The sequence below is a fragment of the Miniopterus schreibersii genome (assembly GCF_964146895.1).
Source record: "Miniopterus schreibersii genome assembly, chromosome: 2".
Classification (NCBI taxonomy): domain Eukaryota; kingdom Metazoa; phylum Chordata; class Mammalia; order Chiroptera; family Miniopteridae; genus Miniopterus; species Miniopterus schreibersii.
In genome coordinates, this window is record NC_138102.1 from 100,243,582 (window position 1) to 100,268,944 (window position 25,363).

At 42.1% G+C, this 25,363-nt stretch overlaps 1 protein-coding gene across 3 annotated transcripts in view; it reads right to left on the bottom strand.

Annotated features, from left to right (window-relative positions):
* The window catches only part of MTUS2 (microtubule associated scaffold protein 2), a 504,165-nt gene that overhangs the window by 35,130 nt on the left and 443,672 nt on the right, over nucleotides 1-25,363 (bottom strand). For 2 of the 3 annotated variants that reach the window (XM_081129725.1, XM_081129724.1), the window contains exon 9: nucleotides 8,892-8,958. In XM_081129725.1, the coding sequence (XP_080985851.1) occupies nucleotides 8,892-8,958 (67 nt within the window). Of the gene's footprint in view, nucleotides 1-8,891; nucleotides 8,959-19,259; nucleotides 19,726-25,363 lie in introns of those variants that run through there. The other variant, XM_081129726.1, reaches the window with a different exon arrangement.

The following is a 25,363-nucleotide window of genomic DNA, read 5'->3' on the forward strand; positions in this document are numbered from 1 at the left end:
GCAATGCAGAACTGGTCTAGTTATCATCTTTTTCACCAGAATTAACTTCCCAAAGACCTGACATTTGGCTGAAAGACTACAATTTCGGTAGAAAAAAAAGTGTCCTGCATATTACACAAGCATATATTGCAATTTACATATTATTTTGTTCAAATAAACTGCCAAATTAAGCAAACAGATTGACAGTACTTGTGAATACCTGCACATGCCCTTGGTGCTATCTGTGGCTATCTGAATGAATAATAATAATTCGTAATGGCATTAGACAAGAAGAATCAGATGTAACCCTGACTGGGTTACAAACCCTCCTCTGAACTCCTAGACCTCCAGTACCTTAAATTATCTGGTTATGTGTCCATCTCTCCAACACACAAGTGTGCCCTGAGGTCAGAGACTGTGTCACGTCCCTGTTACTCCTGGCACACTAATGGGTATGTCTCCTGGTTCACTCATGTTTATAAAATGAAGCAGTAAATGTTCCACATTCAATGTGCTCAGCCCTGGGCCGGGGCTCAAGATACAAAGAAAAATAAAAGGGGATCCATGTACATGAGACACTCACAAGGGGAGGCGACTGTATCTGCATAATTTGTGTGTGATTGTCATTGAAAATACATATTTTGCAAGATGCTCTTCAGCAGTTTTCGAGTTAGATGTGTATAGCATCTCATGTCTTTCTCTTGCTTTTTATTATCTTCCTGAGACACCAGTTGAGACCTTACAAAAGGAGGGCAGCACATGGTCATGGTGGAATGAGATAAGGACCCAGCTCTGCGATTCCTCACAGTTATAAGACATAGGGTTTGCTTTTACTCTCTATAAACATGATTTATTCATCATTAAGGTGGTGGTGGTATTATCTAGCTTACCTTTCTCCTAGGGTTGTTGTCAGGATCAAGTGAAATAATATGTGAAAAGACCTTGTAAACTGTACATCACTGTAGAGTTATGAGTCACCATTTTATGGAGGCAGCTGACTTGGAATTTCAAGAAGCTGCTTGTCCTCAGAATAAGTTAGTGGCAGCCCTTGGTATCCTGAGTTATTCTAGCAATCAATTCAGTCAGGTTAGTTAAGGATAAAACCCACAGATTTAAAAATATCAATATTAACATATATCAGAAGGCAAAACTATCCTTATTCACATAGGAATAAATATTTAGGAGGATCACAAAAAAGATATCTCCACATAAAATAACTAAAATGAGCCATGCTTATAGACATCAAAGAATTTTATAAATATCAAAAAATGTGTTGCTGCCAATTGGAATAAATCATTATCTCAAAGAGAGTAGCAGTTTTATAGACTTGTAACTGATAATGTATTTCCCATGGCAACCGCACCCAGGCTCTGATACATTTAAGGGAGTTTGTAGTTTTGATGTTACTGTGCATGGGTGAGCGCTTGTTCGGGATAGAAACTAAAATGACTTCAGAAATTACATTTACTGAAATAAATCTAATCATGGCAGTCGACATCACTGGATTGAATTTTTTCCAGCTTAGAACAAATATCGTTTCCCTGTGGGAGAGGCAGGTAATTCCCAGACCTAGTCATGCTGAGTGGTCAATCCTGAGAGGAAGGCAGTATGTTTGAAGCTACACTGTCACTCTCAGATTTCTGACAACAGACTAAACCTACTAGATCACACCTTCTTTTAAATAACACTCCCTGTCTCCCCACAACAGAGGTATTGCACCCTCCCTGCCCCTCACCACCTCCACCAGTGCTGTTGCACAACTGAATGACAAGATTCAACTCTGCTGATCAGAGAGAATTTTGCGTTCCACAGATTTTGATATGTTGTGTTTCTATTTTTACTCAAGTCAGCATATTTTCTACTTTGCCTTGGGGTTTCCTCTTTGAACCAAGTATTGGTTAAAATTATGTTAATTTCCAAATGCTTGGAGTCTTCCAGGTATTTTCATATTATTGATTTATAGTCTAATTCTGTTATAGAGGTATAAACATTCTGTATGATTTCAATTTTTTTATATTACCTGAGATTTGTCTTATGGTTCAAAATATGGTCTATGTTGCTCAAATGTTCTGTGTGCATTTGAAAAGGATGCTGTTGTTGGATGGACTGCTCTAAATGTCAATCAGGTCAAGTTGGTTGATACTACTGTTCAGGTCTTTTATATCCTTCCTGACTTTCTGCCTGCTTGTTCTATTGATACTGAGAGAGGAAAGCTGAAGTCTCCAATCATAATTGTGAGTTTGTCTATTTCTCATTTTAGTTCTACCAGTTTTTGCTTCATGTGATTTGAAGCTATATCATTAGGTACATAGATATTTAGTATTGTTATGTATCTTCAGGAAACTGATTCCTTTATCATTATGTAATGGCCATCTACATTCCTAGTAATATTACAGATCTAAAGTTTACTTTGTGTGACATTAACATAGACACTCCAATTTTTCTTTTGATTGGTGTTAGCATAGTACATCTTTTTTTCCTATCCCTTTACTTTAAAGTTATCTGTTGTTATAGTTGAAGTGGGTTTAACTGGTGCCCTTAGAAGAGATATTTTTATAAATCAGGAAATGTCCATTATTTTTATGACCCCAAGATTAGTTATTTTTTTCTGGGGTGTCTTCTTAGTTTTTGCATCTTGACTCAGCTTTTTTAAAGCTACGGGAGAAAGGGAGATAGAAGAATCTAATTTGAGATAAGGGAATTAATACATATTAATCCCCCTCTATTCTGCCAAATACTCTGCTAGATCCTTTGCTCTCATCACAGAGTGTGACAGAACTATTCTCCCCAACTTATGACAGGGCAATTCTGGCCCAATAGCACAGGCTGCTGGTAGCCTCCCATTTCATTCTCCCCCTCTTCCAAAGCAATACAATAATATCTGGGCACGATATTAGAGCACATTTCCCAGTCTCCTTTTTGATGAAATTTGCCTTGTGACTTAGTTCTGGTCAATGAGATCTAAGATGAACTGTAGTTCCTGGAAACTTTCCCCCATAGAGAGCTCTGTTTCTTTGTTCATTCCTTCCTCCATCCTACTAGCTTAAATACAGACGTGATGACTGTAGCACCACTGCCCCACTGGACCATGAGGAAAAGGGCCACAGTCTTGGGCGGTGAAACAGGGAGCTGTAAGAAGCCTAGGCCCCTGTGCACTCTGTGGAGCAGAACCATAGCTGCCCCTGGGTGTTCCTCTTGACTTTTATGAGAGAAATAAAAATGTACCTTGATTAAGCTACCACTATTCATAGAGTTTGTTTTTTGTCCCTGAACCCAACCCTAATGGATTAGTCTAGGATCAGTTAACATCATAAGTGTTATATAATCACACTCTACTCCATGTTTGGACAGAGTCATACCAACATCTTTTATTGTTTTGTGTCAAAGTCATATAGAATTGGGAGAAAAGGCTATTTTATTTATCTGATTTTTCAATTTACTAAATTAAAAATTATAAAAATAATTTGGTGGTGGAGATGGGATGCCATGGAAAACATACATACTGTGTGTAGAAGACCTAGACTTGGGTTAAGATCCAATTCTGTCCCATACCAGCTGTATGCTCCTAGAGAAGTTGCTTAATCTATCTGAGCCTCAACTTACCATAAAATAAAGATACCAACACCTACTTCATTGAGTTGTTGGAATGAATAAATAAAATAAGGAGTTATGATCATAAAATTGGAAGACAAATTATATGTATAACCCCGAAAGGTAAAATCATCTCACAAATATACTTACAGAGGTGCTTGTGTGTATGTGTGGGTTGCTAGTTATAAATGAGAATAAATTTAAAAATCCATTCTAGTTAGTAACTTACAAACATAATAAACAACAATTTGTGGTGTATTGCCTCAAACGGAGATTCCTAGCGTACCTTCATTTCGAAGCTTTCAGAATTCTTTAATATCTCTTATTTTATATTATAGAACATCCAGGTTTTTTGGGTTTTTTGTGTGTGTGTTTTTTTTTGCTTTGTTTCAATAGACTGACTTTAATCAAAATGTGGATTTAACCATTTAGCTTTCTGTATAATACCCAGAAACTGCCAGAATGAATACTTTGTTCAAAACTGCTTTCTGTTTTAAAACTATATTTCATGCTAAGTGGTTTTTGTTTGTTTTAATCTTGAGGATATATTTTCCATTAATTTTAGAAACACTGGAAGGCCGGGGGGGGGGGGGCGGGGGAAGAAACATTGATGTGAGAGAGACACTTCGATTAGCTGCTTCCTGCACATGCCCCGACTGGGGCAGGGATCAAACCTGCAACCCAGGGATATGCCCTTGACTGGGCATTGAACCATCAACCTTTTGGTGTTCGGGCCGATGCTCTAACCACTGAGAAACACTGACCAAGGCTCATGCTAAGTGTTTTTAAAGTGTTCAGCAGAGATAAAAAGAAAAGTCCATGTTAAGTCTGAAGCTGGCAGAAAGATAAAAACCCAATGGACCTGGCTTGGGGTGGGAAGTCAGAGTACAGGTTGTAACAAATTCAAAAGAGGAAGGGGGTAGAGAGGGTGACAGAAACCACATATGAAAACAGAAGACAGCCTTGTCCATCAGCTTTGGGGACTGGGGGCAGTGGCAGGTAAATAAGACCAGGAGGAGGATAGTTGGGTGACTAAGAACTTTAAAGACAAGAGGAAATTTCACACCAAATTCAGGTAGTCGTAGTTGTGAGCATCCTGGAGGAAGGAATCTGGCAGGAGGCGTGTAGTGGAGTTAGTGCTGGTCCAGCTCAAGTCTGCATGTACATCTCAACAGGACTTCTGGCTGGCTGGGGAACACCAGGGCCACCAAGGAGTGTAAGCCAGAGGCTCCATCTGAACCTAGCTATGCACTGCATATGTCTTTCTGTCCCGTATAATTCATCTAATTCATATTTTTTTAGGCTCAGATTTTCTAATACAGCAGTTTTGCTGGAGAGAGGATCATAAGCATCCACCTGATGCAGTTAACAGCTTGAAGCCTAAGGTCTCAAAAGGAAATCTGCTTGTAGGAAGAACATCTTATAAATCTATTTCAACATTTACACACGTAAGAGCGAACCTTCACTTATTCAGTATTTGACTTCCAATTTGAGGAATGACACTATCCAAAAATCAAGGCTCACATTTCAAGAATTACATTTTCTGGAAAATTCTAAAGTATGATAAAAAACCAAATATTAAACCTCTAATTAGCGTTTTTGCTTCTCCTTCCCTGGATGTGTTACTGGATTCTGGTTTCCTAGAGATCTGCTGTGCCTTTCACCCCTCAACCACTGGAGCTTGGGAAGGCTTTTCCAGGGACAGACCCAGTGAAGGCCAACTCCAAAGACAAGGCAAGAGCCATCATTCCTGGAGGGTGACTTGAAGATGAGAAGCTTTCAAGGGGATGACCAGAGATTTCTGTCCTCATAGGGCAGGGATGAGGAATGTCTGGCCCGCAGGAAGGCCCGAGAAATCATTTGGTCTAGCTCTGCCAAGTGCCAAGGCAACCACAGGCAGGACTCGAAATTCAATAGATCTAGGAGCTTTTCTCATAGCTAATTTTTTAAAAAATATATGTCTTTATTGATTTCAGAGAGAGTAAGGGGGAGAGAGAGAGATCGAAACATCAATGATGAGAGTCACTGATCGGCTGCTCCTTTGCGCCCCCTGCTGGGGATCAAGCCCCCAACTCAGACATATACCATGGTTGGGGAATCAAACTGCGATCTCCTGGATTATAGGTCAATGCTCAACTCCTGAGCCATGCCAGCTGGGGATAGCTAATTTTTCAGTTGATTATTTTGTATGGCCTGCGAATACTGTTATAAATATTCAAATGGCCCTTGACAGAAAAATGGTTTCCCACCTCTGCCATAGGGGATACAACATAACACAACTGACAACAATTTTCAGCCACTCTACAAGGACTCTACTCTTGAACCACAAAAGCTCCATCCCAAACTACACCCTGGTACGTGTTTGGACATTATCTCTCTCTTCTCAGGGGTGTGTGTGTGTGTGTGTGTGTGTGTGTGAGAGAGAGAGAGAGAGAGAGAGAGAGAGGGAGAGAGAGAGAAATTGATTTAATTTTCTCTTTATATGGCAACTCTATATACAATGCGATTAAATCCACCATAATCTTTTACCTTGATTTTTACAGAATAAATATCAAGGACATTTCACATACAGCTGAGGTTAGAACAAATGTCAAATCCTATCAAAACTATTGGTCCACACTTTTGAGACTATATTCCAGGAAAATAATAGAAGAGGAAAAAAGTAATTTGCAAATAGTACATTTGTTGTTGCATAATAGCAAAAAGTGGTAAAAACCCAAATAATCAAAGGGGAAGAGTAGCCTACTCTAATTTATCAGAATCATAGAATGTTTTAAAACTATTAAATGTCAAGCATGGAAAGCTTAACTGCTTTTCTTTTTGTAGGTGTGCAGACCGAGTAATACCTGGAAAAGGACCGTGGCAGCCACTGGTCCAGGGCACACACGTGGGGGCAGCGGGCTTCGCTGTGTGCTTGGTAACGATGCTCTTCCCCTTCCTACACGCATGCACCCAAACCTCAGCCATCCGACAAGGCCCGCCTCAGAGAGTCACTCTTCCACGGAGCCTCTGGTTGTAAGCTCGAGGGCATGAGTTGAGTTTTATTCCCCATCCCTGGTAGGGGTAGGTACACAGTGCTGGGTCACAGCTGGCCACACGGTGCCTTGTGCAAAGAAAAAAAAGTGCTCCTGCACTTGGGTGGCAGCAGACCCATGCCAGCTGGGGCACACTGGGGCTTCACTGGTGCTGCGTGTTAGCCCCCGTTTAGAAAGGTGCCCTGCTGCAGGCTACAAGCTACTTTTTGTAGCTTCTTACCCTCTGCCATGTCTGAATTTACCACCTTTAGAAATTCCTAATTTTTATTTAGAGATAGGCTTGACCATCTCTCTTTGTCTATGAGCATCTGCAGGTCAGGTTTGTAAGCTTAATGCTGTTTTCCTCTCAAGGGAATACATTTCAGGTCAAGACACCAGAATTTATGGACGTTAGTTATTGTTGAGCCCGTATGCCCCTGGCTTTCTTCTCTCACAAATGCAGTCTCTGCAGTGGCTCAGGTGCTTGCCGTTGAAGTATCCGCTGGGGCTGGAGGCTGGGCTGAGTGGCCCAGGCTGTGGGGCTGCCGAGGCCATCCGCCCTCCCCCCACCCATGGCTTTTTCATTTGGCAGGCGATTTCTGCTTCTATTCTTAGCACTAATGCAGAAATGAAATAAGACTTAAATACAAAAAACCCAAAGTAATCTTTGTGTGGTTCTTGCTGCATTCAGAGCTCCTGGAAAAGATAGAGGGAAGCTGCAGTGGGTTTGACCCACCATATCCAGCTGGGTCAGGGTGCACCCCCCCATACCTGAACCTTGGCCAGAGGGGTGTAGGCATCTCTATGGGGAGGGATTCAGCCTAGAGTGAAAGATTTTCCCGTTTTTGGATGGAAGGCTCTATAAACCCAATAGTTATGAGAGTCACCCTTACAGGCTCCTTCCTCACCAGTATCTTCTTTATCTGACTTTCCTCTTTATGAAGGGGAACAAGGGACAGAGAGGTAGCCCACTCACCCTATGTGACCAGATGGGTCACGTGCCTCCAAAGGCCACGCTTGGAACCACGCAAGAACTTACCCACTTCATGGAGAAGCATGCGCCCTGTGGACCGTGGCTTCCTAAGAGCATCCCCACAAGCTCTGCCTTGCCACTCCTGGCAGCCTCTTTCAGAAAACCTGTGTCAGGTTCGTCCCTGGGCTCCCCACCCAGGGTGGCCCAGGTGGAGGCTCCCTGCAGCTAAGGCTGGGAAGAACTGTTATTTCCTGCTTACCCACAGGGGCCCCACTCTCCTTAGAGGGGAGAAGAGGCCATTGCTGACCCCTATTGATGAAAAGAAATCACAAAACAGTGAAGAAAAAAAAATTTAAGTTAAAAGAAAGGGGGTGGGAAAGTTATGTTTGCACATCACTACCCTGTCCTCAAGGCCAGGTTTTCCCAAAATGTCTGGCCTTCAGACTCAATCCCACATGCATGGTTGGCCTGGAGGGAAAGGTGCTGGGATGGCTCGGGCTGTTCTGATCCCTTTGCTCTTGGCAGGAACCACACCTACAGAGCAGACTGTTCCCAGGACCCCACGGGTGGAAGACAAATGCGACTGGAAAGAGAAGAGTAGCAGGCCAAGGGGAACTGGCTGTTTATTTCACCTTTGCTGACTGCTTCTGGGGGAAAGAGAGTAACAGGTCCTCAAGAGGGAAATGGGATCAAGAAAGAGAAGCTAGCAAATACCTGGGCTGATCTTTGGCTTCAAGTGAAAGCCTTGGGGTCTGGGGACTGTCCTGCCGTTTGTGAGGTCTCTTATGGCTCAGACTGAGCACCATTCTATCAGCAGAAGAGCAGGAGTTTCAACATGAATCTCAGATTTTAATCCACCCAAATTTGTGTTATTGACCCTGTGCTATAACAGAGAGTTTTTCGGGGCGGGGCACACAATGGCAGGCAGCCACGGAGCACCTGCATCTTTCAGAGAGCCCCTCGTGTAGCCCACCACAGCGGGGCTGCTGCTCTTGGCAGCTGCTCTGCCTGCCCAAGGGGTGCCTAAACGGAGGGCTACTTGTCACAGCACAAACACAGATGGATGGATGGGCTGCCATCTGCGAGAAGCAGAGTCAAGGTCTGATTAGCTCCACCGTGCATTGTTACGAAGCTGTCTTTATAACCACAGAGACGTAAAAATTATGGCTCCCTGCAAGGCTGCAACAGCCCCCTGCTGTGTGGGGTATGCCACTTCATTTGTCTAGGCAGGTTTGCTCTGGCTTATTGCATGAGACATAATTGCTTTTGTTACACAGTTACAGGTATCAGGAAAAGACATTCTGCACGTTCCTCATTTTCAATGCCCTACTTACCAACTTCATCCCTGATGTTTGCAAGTTCGATTGACAGCTCTTTCTCTTTCACAAGGGCACTTTCATTCTGAAAAAACAAAACGGACACCGAAAGTCCCCTAGTTTTATGCTAGATAAGCACTTTCACATGGTTAATTAATGAATCATATGAAGCAAATATTTATAAGCCTAACCCTTGAGAAGAAAATTTTCTCATTATATAAGCATATGGAAACTTACAAAGCCAAGTCTGACTCATTCACTTGGATCACACCGAAAGCGCAAAGCTTGCAATATACTATTAACAATATCCATGGTTGTGCTTTTCTCCATATCGCTCTTGTACAGATCATCCTTCAATGCTTCTTTGCATATCTATGTCCTTCACATTAACTTACTGTCATATATTATTATACATTGGTACTTATCACTATTATGAGATTTTGGACCATGAAAATATCCACATCATATTGCTCTGAGGGGCAAATGCTTATTTTACCAACCGTCCTCTTAAACTTACCTTTTTATGCAAACGGGCACGGTCAGCTCCCTAATTAATAATGAGCACAAAACATAACATAAAACATTTCTCTTTCTAATAAGACCAACAACAAAACGTAAGGCTTCAGAGTTGTTTTGGGTTGAATTCTGTATCAAAAGAAGGAATAAGAGGAAATCTCGCACTTGAAGTGTCATTTAGTGCAAAGAACATCATTTGTAACTAAATAACTGCTAAGTTGGTTGCAAATCAATATATTTTGTGACATAAAAGAGTAGTTGAAGCAATGCTGCATATATAGTCTTTGTTATTGAGCCAGCATAAACATTTACCTTTCTTATGATTTTATTACTACTATAATAAGTAAGAAAGAAGTGCCATAGAAATTCTCTTCAAGAGAGGGATCCCAAAAATATAAAGCCTCTGTCATTCTGTAGAATGTACTCCCAAAGCAGGCATTTCTAAAGCGGGGATACTGGCAAAATGTGTACCAAATATCTAACATGAAGATCATCAAGGTCTTGTGAATGTTCTTTCTTTATTAATTCCCTTTTACTTTGATTTTAGCACCTCCAACGAACCTGTGCCAAATTTGAATAGACAGTTTTTACAACCTTGTTTCTGTGTCTGCTGTGTTTTGACCTGGGTAACACATGCATCACTTTGGGTTAAGGGAGGGTCTCAGGTTATCCAAAAGGCATTTGCTAGGCAAAGTCATCATTTCATAATGCCAAAATAAAACTCTATTTTCAGAGTAAACTGAGAGCTATTTTAGTCCCAGGCACCAACAGTTATTAGCTCATGGTTCTCTTAGGAACAATATAGAAATGATACATCCTTTGAGGGACAATGGGCCCCATCTCATTCATGAAGCTCTCTCCTTCGATCCCAGCCGAGAGCATCCTTGCCTCCCCTGAATTAAAGGCTAGAGACTCCACTTGGGGGGGAGGGTGTTTTCCTAATCCTTAAGCAATGCTGCTTCTAATGCCATGCCTAATGCACAGGGTTGTCACGAGGGTTAAATTAATATATGTGAAGTAGTTAGAATTGTGTGTGGCACTTACAAAGCTCTCTACAAGGGATAGGTGTTATTATAACTCTATTGTTTCCTTTCTTTTATTTGTAACTGGATAACATCCTATAGATAATGGGTGCTTTTCAAATTAACTATCAAAATGTATTTAACATTGTTATACCAATCTTATACTCTGTTTTTAATTTATTATTATTATTTTAAAATATATCTATTGATTTCAGAGAGAGGAAAGGAGAAGGAGAGAGAGAGAAATATCAATGATGAGAGAGTCATTAATCTGCTGCCTCTTGCATGCCCCTCACTGGGGATCGGGCCCGCAACCTGGGCATGTGCCCTGACCGGGAATTGAACCCCGATTGCCTGGATCCTAGGTTGACGCTCAACCACTGAGCCACACCCAGCAGGGCTGTTTCTAATTTTTTATTTTTTATATTAATTAATTAATTAATTTATATATATCTAATTTTTTAAAAGCACCTTCATGCCTCTGCCCTGACTCTAAGTTCAAAGACAGAATAAAACAGGGAACATATTCTAATCAGACTGGTCACTGGAATTACATGCTCGTTCTATACAATATGTCCAGCTGACATTCAACGTGGTACTACTAGCTAAGAAAAGCTGATATTCTGGAGAGGGTAAAGTTCAGTATTTACCCAACAATAATCTTAATCTAGAGAAGAAAACTAACTTGTTTCTACTACCAAGAATAATTTTGAACATTAAAATTCTTAGTTCTTAAGCAGAGCCAGGGGATCAAAACACCGTACTTATCAGACCAGAAGCGTCACTAAGATACTCACTCTCGGATTGCGGAGAGGGGCAGAAACTGAGAGGAGGTCGGGCAGTGAACAACCAGGACCTCACAGAAACAACAAAACCAACTTGTATTTCTAACTCAAAGCCCGTATTTCCCTCTGCTCCAGGTAGTAGCCTTGGAAAAGAAGCCTCGAGGGGAAAGTTAACATGCCTGGGGATCTCCCTGTCATAAGAAATCCCTCGACCACAGGAGAATCAGAGGTTTTGGGAAGGAGAGGCCTGACTGTGCTCAGCAGGGAGGAGGGTGGGCCTCAGCTCGAGACAGTGCTGACTACAGTGGAGACTGTCAACGAAGACTCTGGGACTTGATTGCTTTGGTGAAAAGCTAAATCTGATACCCGGGGCCAGGCCTGCCCGACTATCTTTGTTGTAGGAGAAACACAAGTGAGAAGCGGGATGACCCATCCCACCAGGTTTCAAACTACAGTCATCAAATGACTTGGCAAGGAGGGTCAGCCTCCCGAGGTAAGTAACAAACCTGATGACTCAAATGTCAATATTGACATGAACCTTCCCCAAACACTTTCTCCAAGCCAGGCACTGTGCCAGGTAAGCCCTTTACCTCATGATCCTCCAAATTCTGTCAAACGGGTCCTGGGTTATTTGCCTTTATGGAGAACAAAACTGGGCTGTACAGTTATGTAACCAGCCAAGAAATGGCAAATGCAGGAGTTTTAACCCAGAATTCAGTTTTCATCACACACAAACACACCGAGATTATCCCCTCCCACCCATGCTTAAAGAGATGTAACAGCAAGGTTTCAACTGCAGTGCTCCTCAGATGGGCTCTAACACTTCTTACCATGAAGATTTTCATGTCTGATGGGAGCGAAGCAGTGTCAGCTTCTGACCACTGTTTCAGTGAAAAACTCCCTGACTGTATTCACACCCCACCTACCACCTGAAGGACTCGTAGTTGTCCTTGGTGTTGATTTGTCTGTTGCCTCTCAGGACATTTCAGTGTAGCCTGCATGGGGCTGTAATTTCTGAGCAGGAAGCTCTTCAGCTTTCCCTATGGGCTTTCCCTAATCCTAACCCTCTCTGATGGCCTCTGAATGACTATATTGCTGCTTGGATCCTGGCATGGCCGAGCTCTGCCAGCTTGTACAGTTTGGTGACAGATCTTCCTTAAGTGCTGGGTCTTGAAATATCAACCTTTCTAATTTCTGAGTTTTTGCATCAATGAAGTTACCTTTTGTTTCATGCTGGTCAAACCAGAACGGTGGGTGCTGCCCTGCCATGGAATGAGTCAATGCCCTGAGGGCAGGACACTGCTCCTCAGGCGAGAAGTGAGCTTAAAGGGACCTCACTCTCCACTCCTTGCCTCAGAAAACTGCCCTTCAACCATTGTGGTTAACAGATCTCAACAGCTGCCTTGTTAGGCCCTATTGAACACCCAGGACTGAGGCTGTCCCAAAGGCTCCCTTGGAAAGGATCTCATGCCACCATGCCCCTTCGCCCCCCACCTAAACCAGGTCCCGGGTGATGACATGGGGAATGACTGGAATACTGGCCAGGCCTCCTCTGTTAGGTCAGTGCTTCCTTATATGTGGGATGACGGAAAATTCCCAACTGGTGCCAAGCACATGGGCTCCTGCTTTCACTCCAAAGGGCTGAAAATAGAACTCAGGATTAACCATCCAAACCATCCTAGTGATACAGCCCAGAGTCCAGAAACCACCAAGTCTTAGAAGGCCGCCCTCTAACATACTGTTTATTCTGTGACAGGCTTATCTGAAAACGGACCCCTGGAGAACATTCGTCTAAGCCCATACCAGCAGCTGTGTCTTCTTAGCTACCTCTTTTATTGGTCACGTAACTCTGCTTTGTACTCTGAGGTCTCTGTTCTCTCCAGTGTGGCACATTGCAGTTAAAGAGGAGTCCAAAATGGGTTGTCCCATGAGACCTCCAGCTGTCCCCTCCACGAGCCCTCCCAAGACCCCCGCAAGTCTGCTACAGTGAAGCTTACAGTTCTCAGACACGGCTTCCATGCTGGGGCTGCTCACAAACTCTGGGAATGCTGCCTTTAACCTTCCCTAGCTACAGAAGCCTGGCAAAGCAGAGGACCTGCTAATCATTTCATTAACTTCAATCAACTGGCTGTGTGGCCAAGCCCAGGCAAACCTGCCACACTCTGTTATATTAACATGGCTGGTCAATGGGAGCCATCTGTTCAAGTGGCTGATGCCACCATGTGAACTTGGTGTAACAGGATGTGAAAACGCCTCTCCTTGTTAGCCTCATCCACACGATTCTTACCGGGCATCAGTCAGCTTGAGTTAGAAACCAACAGAGCAGCCTGTTTATTATTAAAACTGAATGTTGGGTGAATCTGAGGTGCCTTCATCCCAACCAAACCGGAAATAGGAAATTTATACAAAACAACACATATTTACTCTGTGCCAGGCAGACATGCCAGGCAGGATATTTCTGCCTTCAGGGACCCTTTAATTCTCCCAGACTTAGTGAATGAATGAGCAATTTTAAAACAACATGATATGGCTCGATGAGGCAGGGCTGGCATGAAGTGAAGATGTCCTGAGAACAGAGGATGAACAAGTAGGAGATATGAAGGGAGCACCCCAGGCAAAGGCCAAAGGACCTGGTGCCAGAACCAGCAGCTGGGGCTATTTCTGGGAACCTGTAACCCACATCAGATGGGCCCTGCTCTTTTCCTCACCAAGTTTCTGCCTCTGGTCTGATTCCCCCTGCAAGAATTCTTGAATGTTTACAAGGGACACTGATGACAATTTCATAAAATTCACTGTCCTGAGTATTTTTGTAGCTCCCTCTGCCCTACCTGATATATTTTTTAAAGGTGGCGTATATATGTAAAATTACTATATATATGTGTATATATATATATACATGTAAGCCCAAAGACTGCCGACTAATTTCTCCTATCTTTTTAACCTACCCTGAAATCAGTGAAGATCAGGAAAATTTAACCACATAAGCTGGGCCACCTTTTCCAGGCTAAACAAAAGATCCAACACAGGGAGCTGAATAAGAAATCTACAGAATTCTGGTATTTGAGGTAACGTCCTGATCCTTTTTGTTGTGGATTTTTGAAATTCAAAGGGACATACATACTCATGAAATTACAAAGAGGTTAAGAAATTTTTCGTTCTTCCCAGAAACAATACTGCCTCTCACCCTGGGTTCCAGGAGTCCAGGTTCCAGTTTAATTCTTCACGGTGGAACTGGGTCACGGAGGTAAACATTTTCTTTTGTAGTTCAAAATGAAGCAGCCACAAGGTGACATGAACAGAACGTCTAAGTCTTCCGAGCTGTTTTCATACCACCTTTGTGAGTGCTGCGTTCATCTACAGTGCAATATTGTGGAGAGTGGCCAGATTCATAACATAAGTATGGAAAATTCCTTTGGGAGGTGCAGGACCTTTTGTTTTTCATTTCGGTTATTATGGCTTTAAGGCAGCACTGATGCGGTGCTTCGACTTAATCAAAGAGTATTATTTCTTTCACATACAATTAACACCGGCCACTGTGTTATTGTATCTGCCTTTCTTTGCTGAAATGAAATTTAATATAGGCTGTTCAAAGGGAAGGTTTCATTCATATTTAATATTCTCAAGTTAATGTCAGTGTCTACTTGTGTGAAAAACGAGCAAAGCGTATCCTGCTTTAAAAATCAGAATAACTGAACTTAAAGGCGCTTTGTTCTAGCCTTTGCCCTGTGCACAGTGGGGAGTGTCAGTGGTGATAAAATGACCAGCTTACCCCCCCCCCCCCCCCCCCGAGGCTGCAGTTAATGAGGGATGTCATGCCACACCTGGATTGCTGATGAACTATTAGAGGACAGAGACTGATGGGGTCCAAGGAGAAGGAATCTGAATCCAAAGAGGTAATGCTGGGAAATTTTGGATCTCACAGTGAGCAAAAGAAAGGAAACTTAGCCAGTACCATGATTTTTAATCCACTTATGTATCACTTAAGAAGTTGCTTGACCCTTCTGGGCTCTATCTTCCTCTAATCACCTTCCCAAATTCACTATGGTCAGATCACCCACATATACCTGACAGGAACAGTGAGGTGCCTTCTCCCAACTCCCACCACTGCTAAGAATTTAGAGAAAAGGTATATAAGATTAGCATCTGACACTACAGTCCACACAGTAAAGGTTAGGGTAGAGATATGCAAATTAACTCAAAGGGACAGGGCGGTAGCTAAACCAGCCAGGTGAGTTGTAGGGAAAAGAGCAAATCAAAGGGAGCTTAGAAAAAAGAGTCACCAAGGTAATAACAATCATAAAGCCTCTCAATTGCATTAATTTCAGGCTAGATGGGTGATGGGACGCGGACACACTGGACTCTGAGGCCACTGAATGCCTAAACAATGTGGCTCAGATTCCATTCTTATCAAAGCTTCTTATGAAGCTGGACATTGACTCGAAAAAGAAATGACACATTTCTCAGGCAGATGATCATTCATTTGCTTGTTTCTTGCTGTAAAAAAGCAAGGTGGCATTCTGTTTATACATCTAGTTTATTTCTCTTAATAACTCAATGTCCCTAAGAATGACCAGTTCTGGCAGGTTAAAAGTAAGGAGCTCTGAACATGCAGAACTGCTGGTTTAATCCAGGAACAGGCTGAGTCCACAGTTTGCAGGCTCTTTGGGATCCATCTGGGTGTCCCCAAATCCTTCCTGTGTCACACCTTTCCTTTCAAAATACCCGTAGAATCAGTCTTTCTACAGATTGCTGCTCTGCTCTGCTCTGTGGATAAAAAAGGGGCTTTGTAATAAATCTATCTGAAAGTAACCTCATAAGGTGAGCTGATCATAAATTCCTAACTGAGCAGGTCACGGTGGGAGTCACTCCCCAAGCCTATAAAAACATTTATCTGTGCCTTAAGCAAGCCCTGTTCATTGCTCTTGTGCATCTATATTAATACATGCTCCAATTACTGAGCCACCAGGCCAGGGTGCATAATCCTCTTTTTAGGGCCCCTTGGAGACCAAACCACCCTCGAGGGAGCACATTATCTTGTTTACTATCCCATACCTGGCTTTCTCCCACCTTCATGTGAATATGTTCCCTCCTTAATTCCAGCTGCGAAAGGAAAACTGCAAAACTGTCATTGTCTGGAGAATTTGAGATCTTGTTTCCTGGCAGTGTCTTCAGTTTGGCTCAAATAAACTCATAAAAATTCTCTATTTGTTTGAATGTTTCTTAACAGCTCAAAATCCCAAGATGGACCCCTACTTCTTATTAACTCAAGTTAAAAAACCTAGGTCTGGCTTTCAGCCTGGAAAATATTTTCCCACACTCCCTATGTGCTCAGATTCCCACTGTATTTACTCTCAGCTTTCATTACACTGGGCTCAAACACCTTTACTCAGGGAGGCACTCCTTGCTTAGAAGTCCATTCCTTCTCATCAACAGTTCATGAAAACTCCTCCACATTCTTCCAAGTGAAATTCATGTTCCACTTTTTCCAAGAAACCTTGCCTATAATTCTAGCACTAACTTCTCTTTTCACTAGATTACAGAACATGTATGGTCAGGACCACAGAACCTCAATTATATTCCACTCTTGTATTACTACTGTTTTAATTGTATATATGTTACTGCTAACTACCCCACTTGTAATTTCTCTGGAAAAGGTAGAAGTTCAACCAAACAAGTAACTGCTAAACTCCACTGGGCAAAATGTGCTTTTTAAGAACTCTTTGATAGTCCCCACAATAAGTAACCACAGAGTAAATGAGCAATAAATAGTCAATGGGTAGGTTTTAAAAAGTTGAAAACACATAAGCACAATCATCTTTTAATAACCATTTGTTCATTTAACACACTTTTATTTATTTATATTCTTGGCAAGATTCTATAGTTTCTCCTAATAAATTACTGCTAAGGAAGTATTTTCAGATTTCTCTTTCTTGGCCCCATCTCTGAAACTGATTACTTAAAAGTATCTTTCAGTGTCCCACCACTCTTTTCAGAACCTCTTTAGCTGCACTATGATCAAACTGTTAAAAATTATTTTTATTTTTCAAAATTATGTTTTTTATTTTGTACCCATATAAAATTCTGAGGAAAGGTTTCTTTTTTCTTTTTTTAAGGGTTATTAAGCTAGGCTAAGGTAACCAGAAACACCTTTACCAACAATTTTATCAACCCTCCTTCAGTGGTGATGCTGGGATTCTTAGAGCTGATGGAGGAACTAAAGGATTTTATTGTGAGATTTAAAGGAGTTTGATTTCCAGATTTGAAGATAGGAGTGGAATCCCACAATACTGCTAGTATTCAGTGACTGGCCCACTAGGTAACCATTGAGTAAACAGGTGATTTTGGCATACTGCCTGTGAAGTTATCCTGAAAAGTGGGCAACTAAATAAAACAATATTTTTTTTTAAATTTAACAAAAGAAAGCCTTCAATTCCTAAAGTGAGCACTCTACCTATGAATACATATCTACAAAACCTCCATCAGGAATACTATTCTAAACTATGGCAAAGAGAAATCAAGAAACGTGGGTGTAAACACAATGAGAAAGTTCATAGATGCAGCGTAAACTTTAAGTTTTCATCAGTAAAAAATAATTTGTATTAGGTTGGAGGTTTCAAGGTTAGAATGTTTGAAAATTACTTAAATATCCCACTGCTAAAGAGATGAAATAACTTTTAATTATCTTCCCAAACCCCCAAACTAAGAAAAATGACAAAGGGTTAATTATTTTCAAGAACATGATTTGAAACAAGAAAGAGTGGTTTCACTTTAAAATAAATTTCTCAAAACAGGTCTGCAAATTATAGTTTCTATTTTTAAAAATTTTGTATCAGGGTTTAGGAATATGAACATAATAGTATACATGTAGCAAATCATTCCCTTTTATTATAATTATTGTTATAAAGCTTTCTGCAATGCCTTTTTGTGACCACTTCAATGTTGGATTTGCAAACAACTAAGTGCAAACGTCTTCTATTTCTTGTTAAAAGCACATAAATATGTATATAAATATTTTAGTTCATACTCATGGTAGCAATAGCCAAATCCATTGAAACACTTATTTCTATTGAAACAAAAGTACTAGGTGACTTTTATGGTAACAGTTTAATTTTCGTAGGTGGTATGTAACCCGACTTTAGGTCACAGTTGATAACTGAGAGGTTTCCAAGTGACCCCCTTGTAATGGGTTTTATATTAAGTCATATATTTCCTTCACCTGGTCACATACTATACCTCGAGCTATCTCTATAGCTGATGTCCACGTGGGTAGAAAGGAGGCAATTTCAACCCCTCGTTAAATCCCATTTCATGCATCTTTGAGAAATCCCAAAGAGCATGAAAATAAAATATATCACAAAGACAAGATTTCTGGCCAACATATTTCTAGTAGTAAAATTAAAAGCATATTTTTATCCATCTGCAAGCGCACAGGCAAATGTCAAAAGCAAAGAACAGCTTTGTGCTGGAGCTGCCACACAATTCTCACTTGCACTGTATTTCCAGTTCCCTGGCTGTGAATTTCCTGCCACTGAAGACTCCAACACACCCGCAGACTCTGGCTCTTAGTTTTCACCTCTATGCTGGTCACCCCATGGGATGCAAAGAAGCCCACAGAGAATAAATGTACTGGTGCTTTCTTCTCTGAACTTAAGAAAATAAAGGATGGAGGCTGTTTGTAAAAAAGAGTGGTAAACTTTCAAAGTTAGCAGTTGGCAGAGAAAGACATGTCTAGCTAATCTAAACTCCCCACGGAAATACCTTAGGTCTCACAGGTACATTAAAATGCACGGAGAATATCCTAAGGATTTCTTAGCAGCTTGGGTTTCAAGATGCTTGAGCAGAACCCGACTGCTTCGGGGAAATGCAACAGTTCCATGAGACTGCAGGACCCAGGATTACGTAAAGCTCTGCAGAGCGGGCGAGCCCCGCGCGCGGGACCCAGCGCGGGCAGCCTCCCGCTCGCCAACAAAGCCGCAGGGCGGGAGAGGGGCAGGGCCGGCTCCGGCTTTCTCTCTGCCCTTTCAGAAGAAGAGAGGGAAGGAGAGAGAGAGAAGGCAAAGTACCGTCTGGTCCAGGCACTGAAGGCAGATATAAGGCTTGCAGCAGCAGTGGCCCATCCCGGCAGGCTGGCTGGCACAGAGACCTCCTTCATTCACCGTGTCAGCGGTAATTCCTAAGGCGAGGCCACGGCTCCTACGGAAGGGGCGCGCTGCTGGGAGCTGTCACAACTTCCACGCGGCCCCCTCGGCTACCTTATTTCTCCTAATAACTTCAGGAATCCCGGGGCCAGAAGAGCGGGAGGAGGAGGGGCGCCGAGCGGCAGCCTTGGGATCCTGTTGCGGGAGAGGCAGGGCGGGAGCGGGGGAGGGCGGGGAGCGGCGGAGGGAGGGCCCCTTTGCCGCGGGGATCCTCAGAGTGAGGCGCGTCAGTTGTAGCATAACAATCAAGCAGATACCAATTGCCATCTCCCCAGCGGGCCGGCCAGCCGGGCCTCCCCGCCAAGGGTGGGGCGGGGCGGCCGCCGCTCCCAGCCCCCCGGGGTGCGGATGCGCCCCTGCGCCCCTGCGCCGCGCACACGCGCCCGCAGGACGCAGGACACAAAAGAGCGCGGCGCCCGGAGACTCGGCGCAGACCGCGGCTCGGCTCCGCTCCGCCCGCGCCGGCCGCCCGCTCGCCCGAGACGGGAACGCACGGATCGCGAGGTGGGCTGGCCTTCCCGCCTCTGCAGCCTCCTCCCGGGGCGTCGTCGCCTCTGGGGACCACCAATTGCTCGTTTTCATATTGGAGTGCCATGAGCAATTTTTGCCTTACTTGATGAAATCTTTATAGTTGCAATATAATGGTGGAATTGCTTGCCTAGGCAGACATTCACAGACCTTTCAAGTGGCTTAATAATTAAACGTGGAGTTGGGGGATGTCTTCCCCTGGGGGCCTTTCAACAGAAAAGCCTTAGAGGACTTGATCTTTCTGGGCAATTTGTAATCTTTAAAACCGTTAACAATCAAAAAGGGGAGGGACAGGAAGCAAACCGTCTTTTTACGTTTTGTTTTTTGTTTTTTGTTTTTTTTTTTCAAAAGAAGCATGGCATTTAAAAATACACATTTGTGTAATCTTAAAACTAAACGATAAAATTATCTGATTTTACTAACCTGAGAATCTCCAAGCAGATTTTAATTAAGTAGCACAGGCTATTTAGATTTGCTTGTAAAGAGGGCAAGGACATTTGGTGATCAAATAAGAACAGACTGGAATGTTCACCCTAAACTTGAAAGAATAAACTCAGATCTTTCTTTTAAACTAAGAGGAAATTAGCATAGTCCATTAGGAGGGCAGCGTGTCTGTCCCTGTCAACATTTTAAATGTACACACACTTTGAGTCATCATTTCCATTTCCATCCTACACTAATATTCACAAAAATATGCAAGGATGTATGTGTGAGGATGTCCAATTTAGCATTGTTTGTAACAGCACAGAAATGGAAAATTCTATAGATAGGCAACACCTTCCCACTGTAGGGAAAGGTGACACATTGTTGAGAGAGAAAATGAACTGTTATAAAACACAAAGCAAAACTATACTCATATATATATTTGCATGTGTCTAAAATAAACCTTTTGGAAAGATACACACCTTCCATATAATAGCAGCCACCTCTTACGAAATGAGAAACAGGGGCGAGGGAGTGAATTTCCATTTTTTACCCTCTTGCCAGCAATATTACTTTTATTGTTTTAAAACAAAGTGTACCAGGGAGAAGGAGCAGCCACTGCCTTCTCACACAGGCTTGCCCTCTTCAGCAATGAGCTTGGGCAGATCTCTCTGAGGAGAGAAGCTCACAGTACCTGGAGCTTGAACCTGGTCTGAGAACTGTTCCGGAAACTTTTGAAACCATGGGACAAAAATTTTATAGAGCATGAAGCAGTGCCCTGGCACACTCCTGTTCACAGCAGCGTTACTCACAACAGGCAGAAGGTGGAAGCAACCAGTGTCCATCAACGGAGAATGGACAGGCAAAATGCGGTTTTTCCATACAACGGAAATCAATGGACTATCATTCAGACATAAAGGAAAGAACATCCCCACACATGCTGCAACATGGATAAAACTTGAGGACATTATGCTGAGTAAAGTAAGCCAGTCACAAAGAGACAGATACTATGTGATTCCACTCATATGCGGTACCTAGAGTGGTCAAATTAATAGAGATAGAAAGTAGTATGGTGGTTGCCAGGGGCTGGGGGGAGGTGGGAAGAGAGAACTATTGTTCAATGGGACAGTTTCTGTTTTGCAAGATAAAAAAAAAGTCTAGAGGTTGGTTACACAATTGTGTGAATGCACTGACTACTACTGAACTATACCCCTGAATGATTAGAAGGGTAAATTTTGTGTCCTGTTTATTTTATCACAATTAAAAATAAAAGATGTGGTGGCTTGCATTCATCTGTAGGCCACAGTCCCAGCACGAGAGGCTACATCAAGATAAAGCAAAGCCCTACGGTGGAAGGGGCCAGTGGGAGTATGGAGGCCCTACAGTCCTGTAAGCAATGGGGCAAGCTGACTTTCTGCACCTTAGGAAACTGTTTCTAAATTAGGATTTAGATTGCATGCTACTAGAAATCTGCTTGCTCTTAGACAGTGTACACAGAACACAGCTGCCCACAGGTTAGGGTGAGGTCAGGGAGGCTCCCCAGAGAAAGGTGACATTCAGCCTCACTGCCTGTGCGCAGAGGGAGCTATGGGGCATAGGATCAGGCTTGGCTCAGTCCATCCTAGATGGCATTGCTGAAATCTTAGCACATGAGGTGCTAAGATCTCAGTGCACATAACCCAGATTTTGAGAAATACAATGTCCCAGGGTTGTGCCATGTTTGTTTTCTTTATATGTTAAAAAACTTTAAACATACAAAAAAATAGAGGGCTCAATACAAAGGACTTTTCTATACAAGTTTCCATTTTCAACAGTAACCAAGATTTTGGCACATGTGTTTCATCTGTGCTTCTTTTACTCTTTTTCTTTTCATATACCCATCACCCAGATTCAATGATTATCAAGGTTTTGTCACTTTATTTTTGCTTGTCCCTTTTCTATTTGTTAAAGTATTTGAAAGCAAAACCCTACATACGTTAGTAAGCATTGCTGAAAATTATGGACATTTTTATATAACCACAAAGCCATAAAAACATTGAACAAAATGACAATATTTTCTTGGCTCCTAATACCCAGTCCAAAACAAAATTTTCCTGGTTTCTGAAAGAAAATTATTTTACTGTTGTTCTTTTCATATTTCTGTATGATGATTTTATTAATGTAAAATATTTTTTTCCAACTGGTAAGTAACCAAGGTTAACTTAAACTATGAAAGCAGAAATAGTGGTCAGAAATTGGAACATTTCATTGCATGTAGAATAATGATGTAAAGGATTGTATTAAATTTTAAGGTTTGAAAGCACCCACATTAAAAAAACTTACTACTTTTTTTAACACACATATATTTTTTTCAGTTACAGCATATATTCAATATTAGTTTTAGGTGTACAGCACAGTGGTTTGGTAATCATATACTTTACAAAGTGTTCACCTTGATAATTCCAGTACCCACCTGATACCATACATAGTTATTATAATATTCTGGACTATATTCCCTGTGCTGTACTTTACATCCCCATGTCTATTAGGTAACTACCAATTTGTATTTCTTAATCTGTTCAGCTTTTTGGCCCAGCCCCCTAACCTCCCTTCCCTCTCGCAACCATTAATCTGCTCTCTGTATCCATGAGTCTGTTTCAATTTTTTTGTTCATTTATTTTGTTCTTTAGAGTCCACATATAAGTGAAATCATATGGTATTTGTCTTTTTCTAACTTATTTCACTTATCATAATACCCTCTAGGTCTATCCATACTGTTGCAAATAGTAAGCTCTCATTCTTTTTTCTTGCTGAGCAATATTCCATTGTATATATGTACCACAACTTCTGTATCCACTTGAAGTTGTGTCTATTAATGGGCAAGTGTGTTGCTTCCATAGCTTGGCTATTGTTAATAATGCTGCAAAGAATATAGAGGTGCAAATGTTCTTTCAAATTAGTGTTTTGAGTTTCTTCAGATATATACCCAGAAGTGGAATTGCTGGGTTATAAAGCAGTTCAATTTTTAATTTTTTGAGGAACCTCCATACTGCTTTCCACAGTGGCTGCACTAGTCTGCATTCCTACCATACTGTTGGTTTTCTTGAATCAGGACTCAAAACTAGGTCCCCAAATATCATTAAGTGTGAAGTCTCTTAGGCCTCTTTTATCAGCAGCAGTGTCCCCTCGCCCCCAACCACTGACTTGTTCAGAAACTGAGTGGCTGGCTTGGAGAATGTCCCACACTCTGGATTTGCCTCTTAGGTTTCTGGTAATGTTATTTCACTTTTACCTACATCCCTAAAAGTGAAATTTAGTTCCTGAGGCTGGATGAGACTCAGGTTCAATTTATTTGGGCAACAATACCTCAGCTGTATGAGCATCACATCGCAGCACAGCAGGAAGCACGCCGGTCTGGGCGTTGCATTTTTAGCACGGCTGTCGTGGATCAGGTGTGGGCACCTCCTTTCCTCCCTCATAAAGCTCCCCATGAACCTTTCGTCTAGTGATGTCACTTGTCAGTGACTACTACCTGAATCAGTTATTTCATGGGGCTACAACATAATGCTCTGATTCCATCATCCTTTTGCATTTATTAACTGGGATCTTTCTATAAGAAAGGAATGTTTTGATATCAACTAGGGGTGATGTCAGTTCCCTGCAATACAGTTTATACAGGACAGATATGACTGCTTATTCCTTTAAAGTGCCAATTTTTTAAAAGACTTGGTGTTGCAATGGAATCTGATGAGGTGGTTTGCTTTCTCCCACTTTTTCAAAACATCATTATGAGCTCATTTTTTTTTAAAAAAAATCTTTATTGATTTCAGGGAGAGAGAGATAGAAACATCAATGATGAGAGTAATTGGTCTGCTGCCTCCCGCACACCCCCAACTGGGGATCGAACCTGCAACCCGGGCATGTGCCATGACTGGAAATCGAACTGAGATTTCCTGGATCATAGGTTGATACTCAACCTCTGAGCCACGCCAGCTTGGCTGAGCTCATGTTTTTATGTTAATATACACAATGTGTTTTAATCAACTGCAATTATTATTCTTTTTAGATGCTCAGTTTATTTCATCTTTGGCCAATGGGAGTGCCTTCTTGTTGGTCCATGTGTCTTGTTAGTGCACCTTCCTTGCTTTCTGACACAACACGGTATTCTAGGCTCATCTTGAATATTTCTTGCTACAGATCTAGGACCAATCTTCTTCTCCAGGATCCTTGGTTTCTTCTAGTTGAGAATGGAAATTAGATACCACAATCTAGGGCTGTTTTCTGTCTTTTGAGGGCCACCTGGTAGGGGTGAGAGGTCCCTTGTAGGAAGTGATTTTTCCCACAGACAAAATGTCCTTGGAAAAGGTCACTGAAGAACTCAGGATGGGACCTGAGTTTTAGGATGGAGTGAGAAAGTAATAGCTCCTTCTCTGGGGCCTTTAGAAGTAGGAAAATGCTCAATGAAGCTCACTTTGAAGGAGGTAAACATGGAAGCAAGCGAAAGCTTAGGTGGGAAGATACCTTCTGACAAATGTTTTCTAAGGAGGCCCCCAAGTGCTTAATTATCTGAAAACACACACACACAAACTGAACTTCTTGACAACATATAGAATGGAGGTTTAGACTATTGTAATTTGGCATAAAAGGAAGCTGTGACTTCACAGGCTGATGAAATCTGGGACATTCTGGTTCCTAATACTTTTTAAAATTTGAAATGGCCCTAGCCAGTTTGGCTCAGTGGTTAGAGTGTCGGGCCTCAGACTGAAGGGTCCGGGGTTTGATTTTGGCCAAGGGTGAGTACCTCAGTGTGTCTCTCTCACATTGATGTTTCTCTCTTTCTCCTTTCTACTCTTCTGAAAAGCAATGGAAAAAATATCCTCAGGTGAGGGTTAAAAAAAAAAAGTTTGAGATGGTTTTTATTCTTGGCACGGTTTATTGCACTGGAAGAGGAATGAGCATTTAGAATTTATATGAAGGGCTATTGGTATATCTCATCAGAGTAAGCCTTATAAACACTGCATGTTTTGGCGCAATGACTA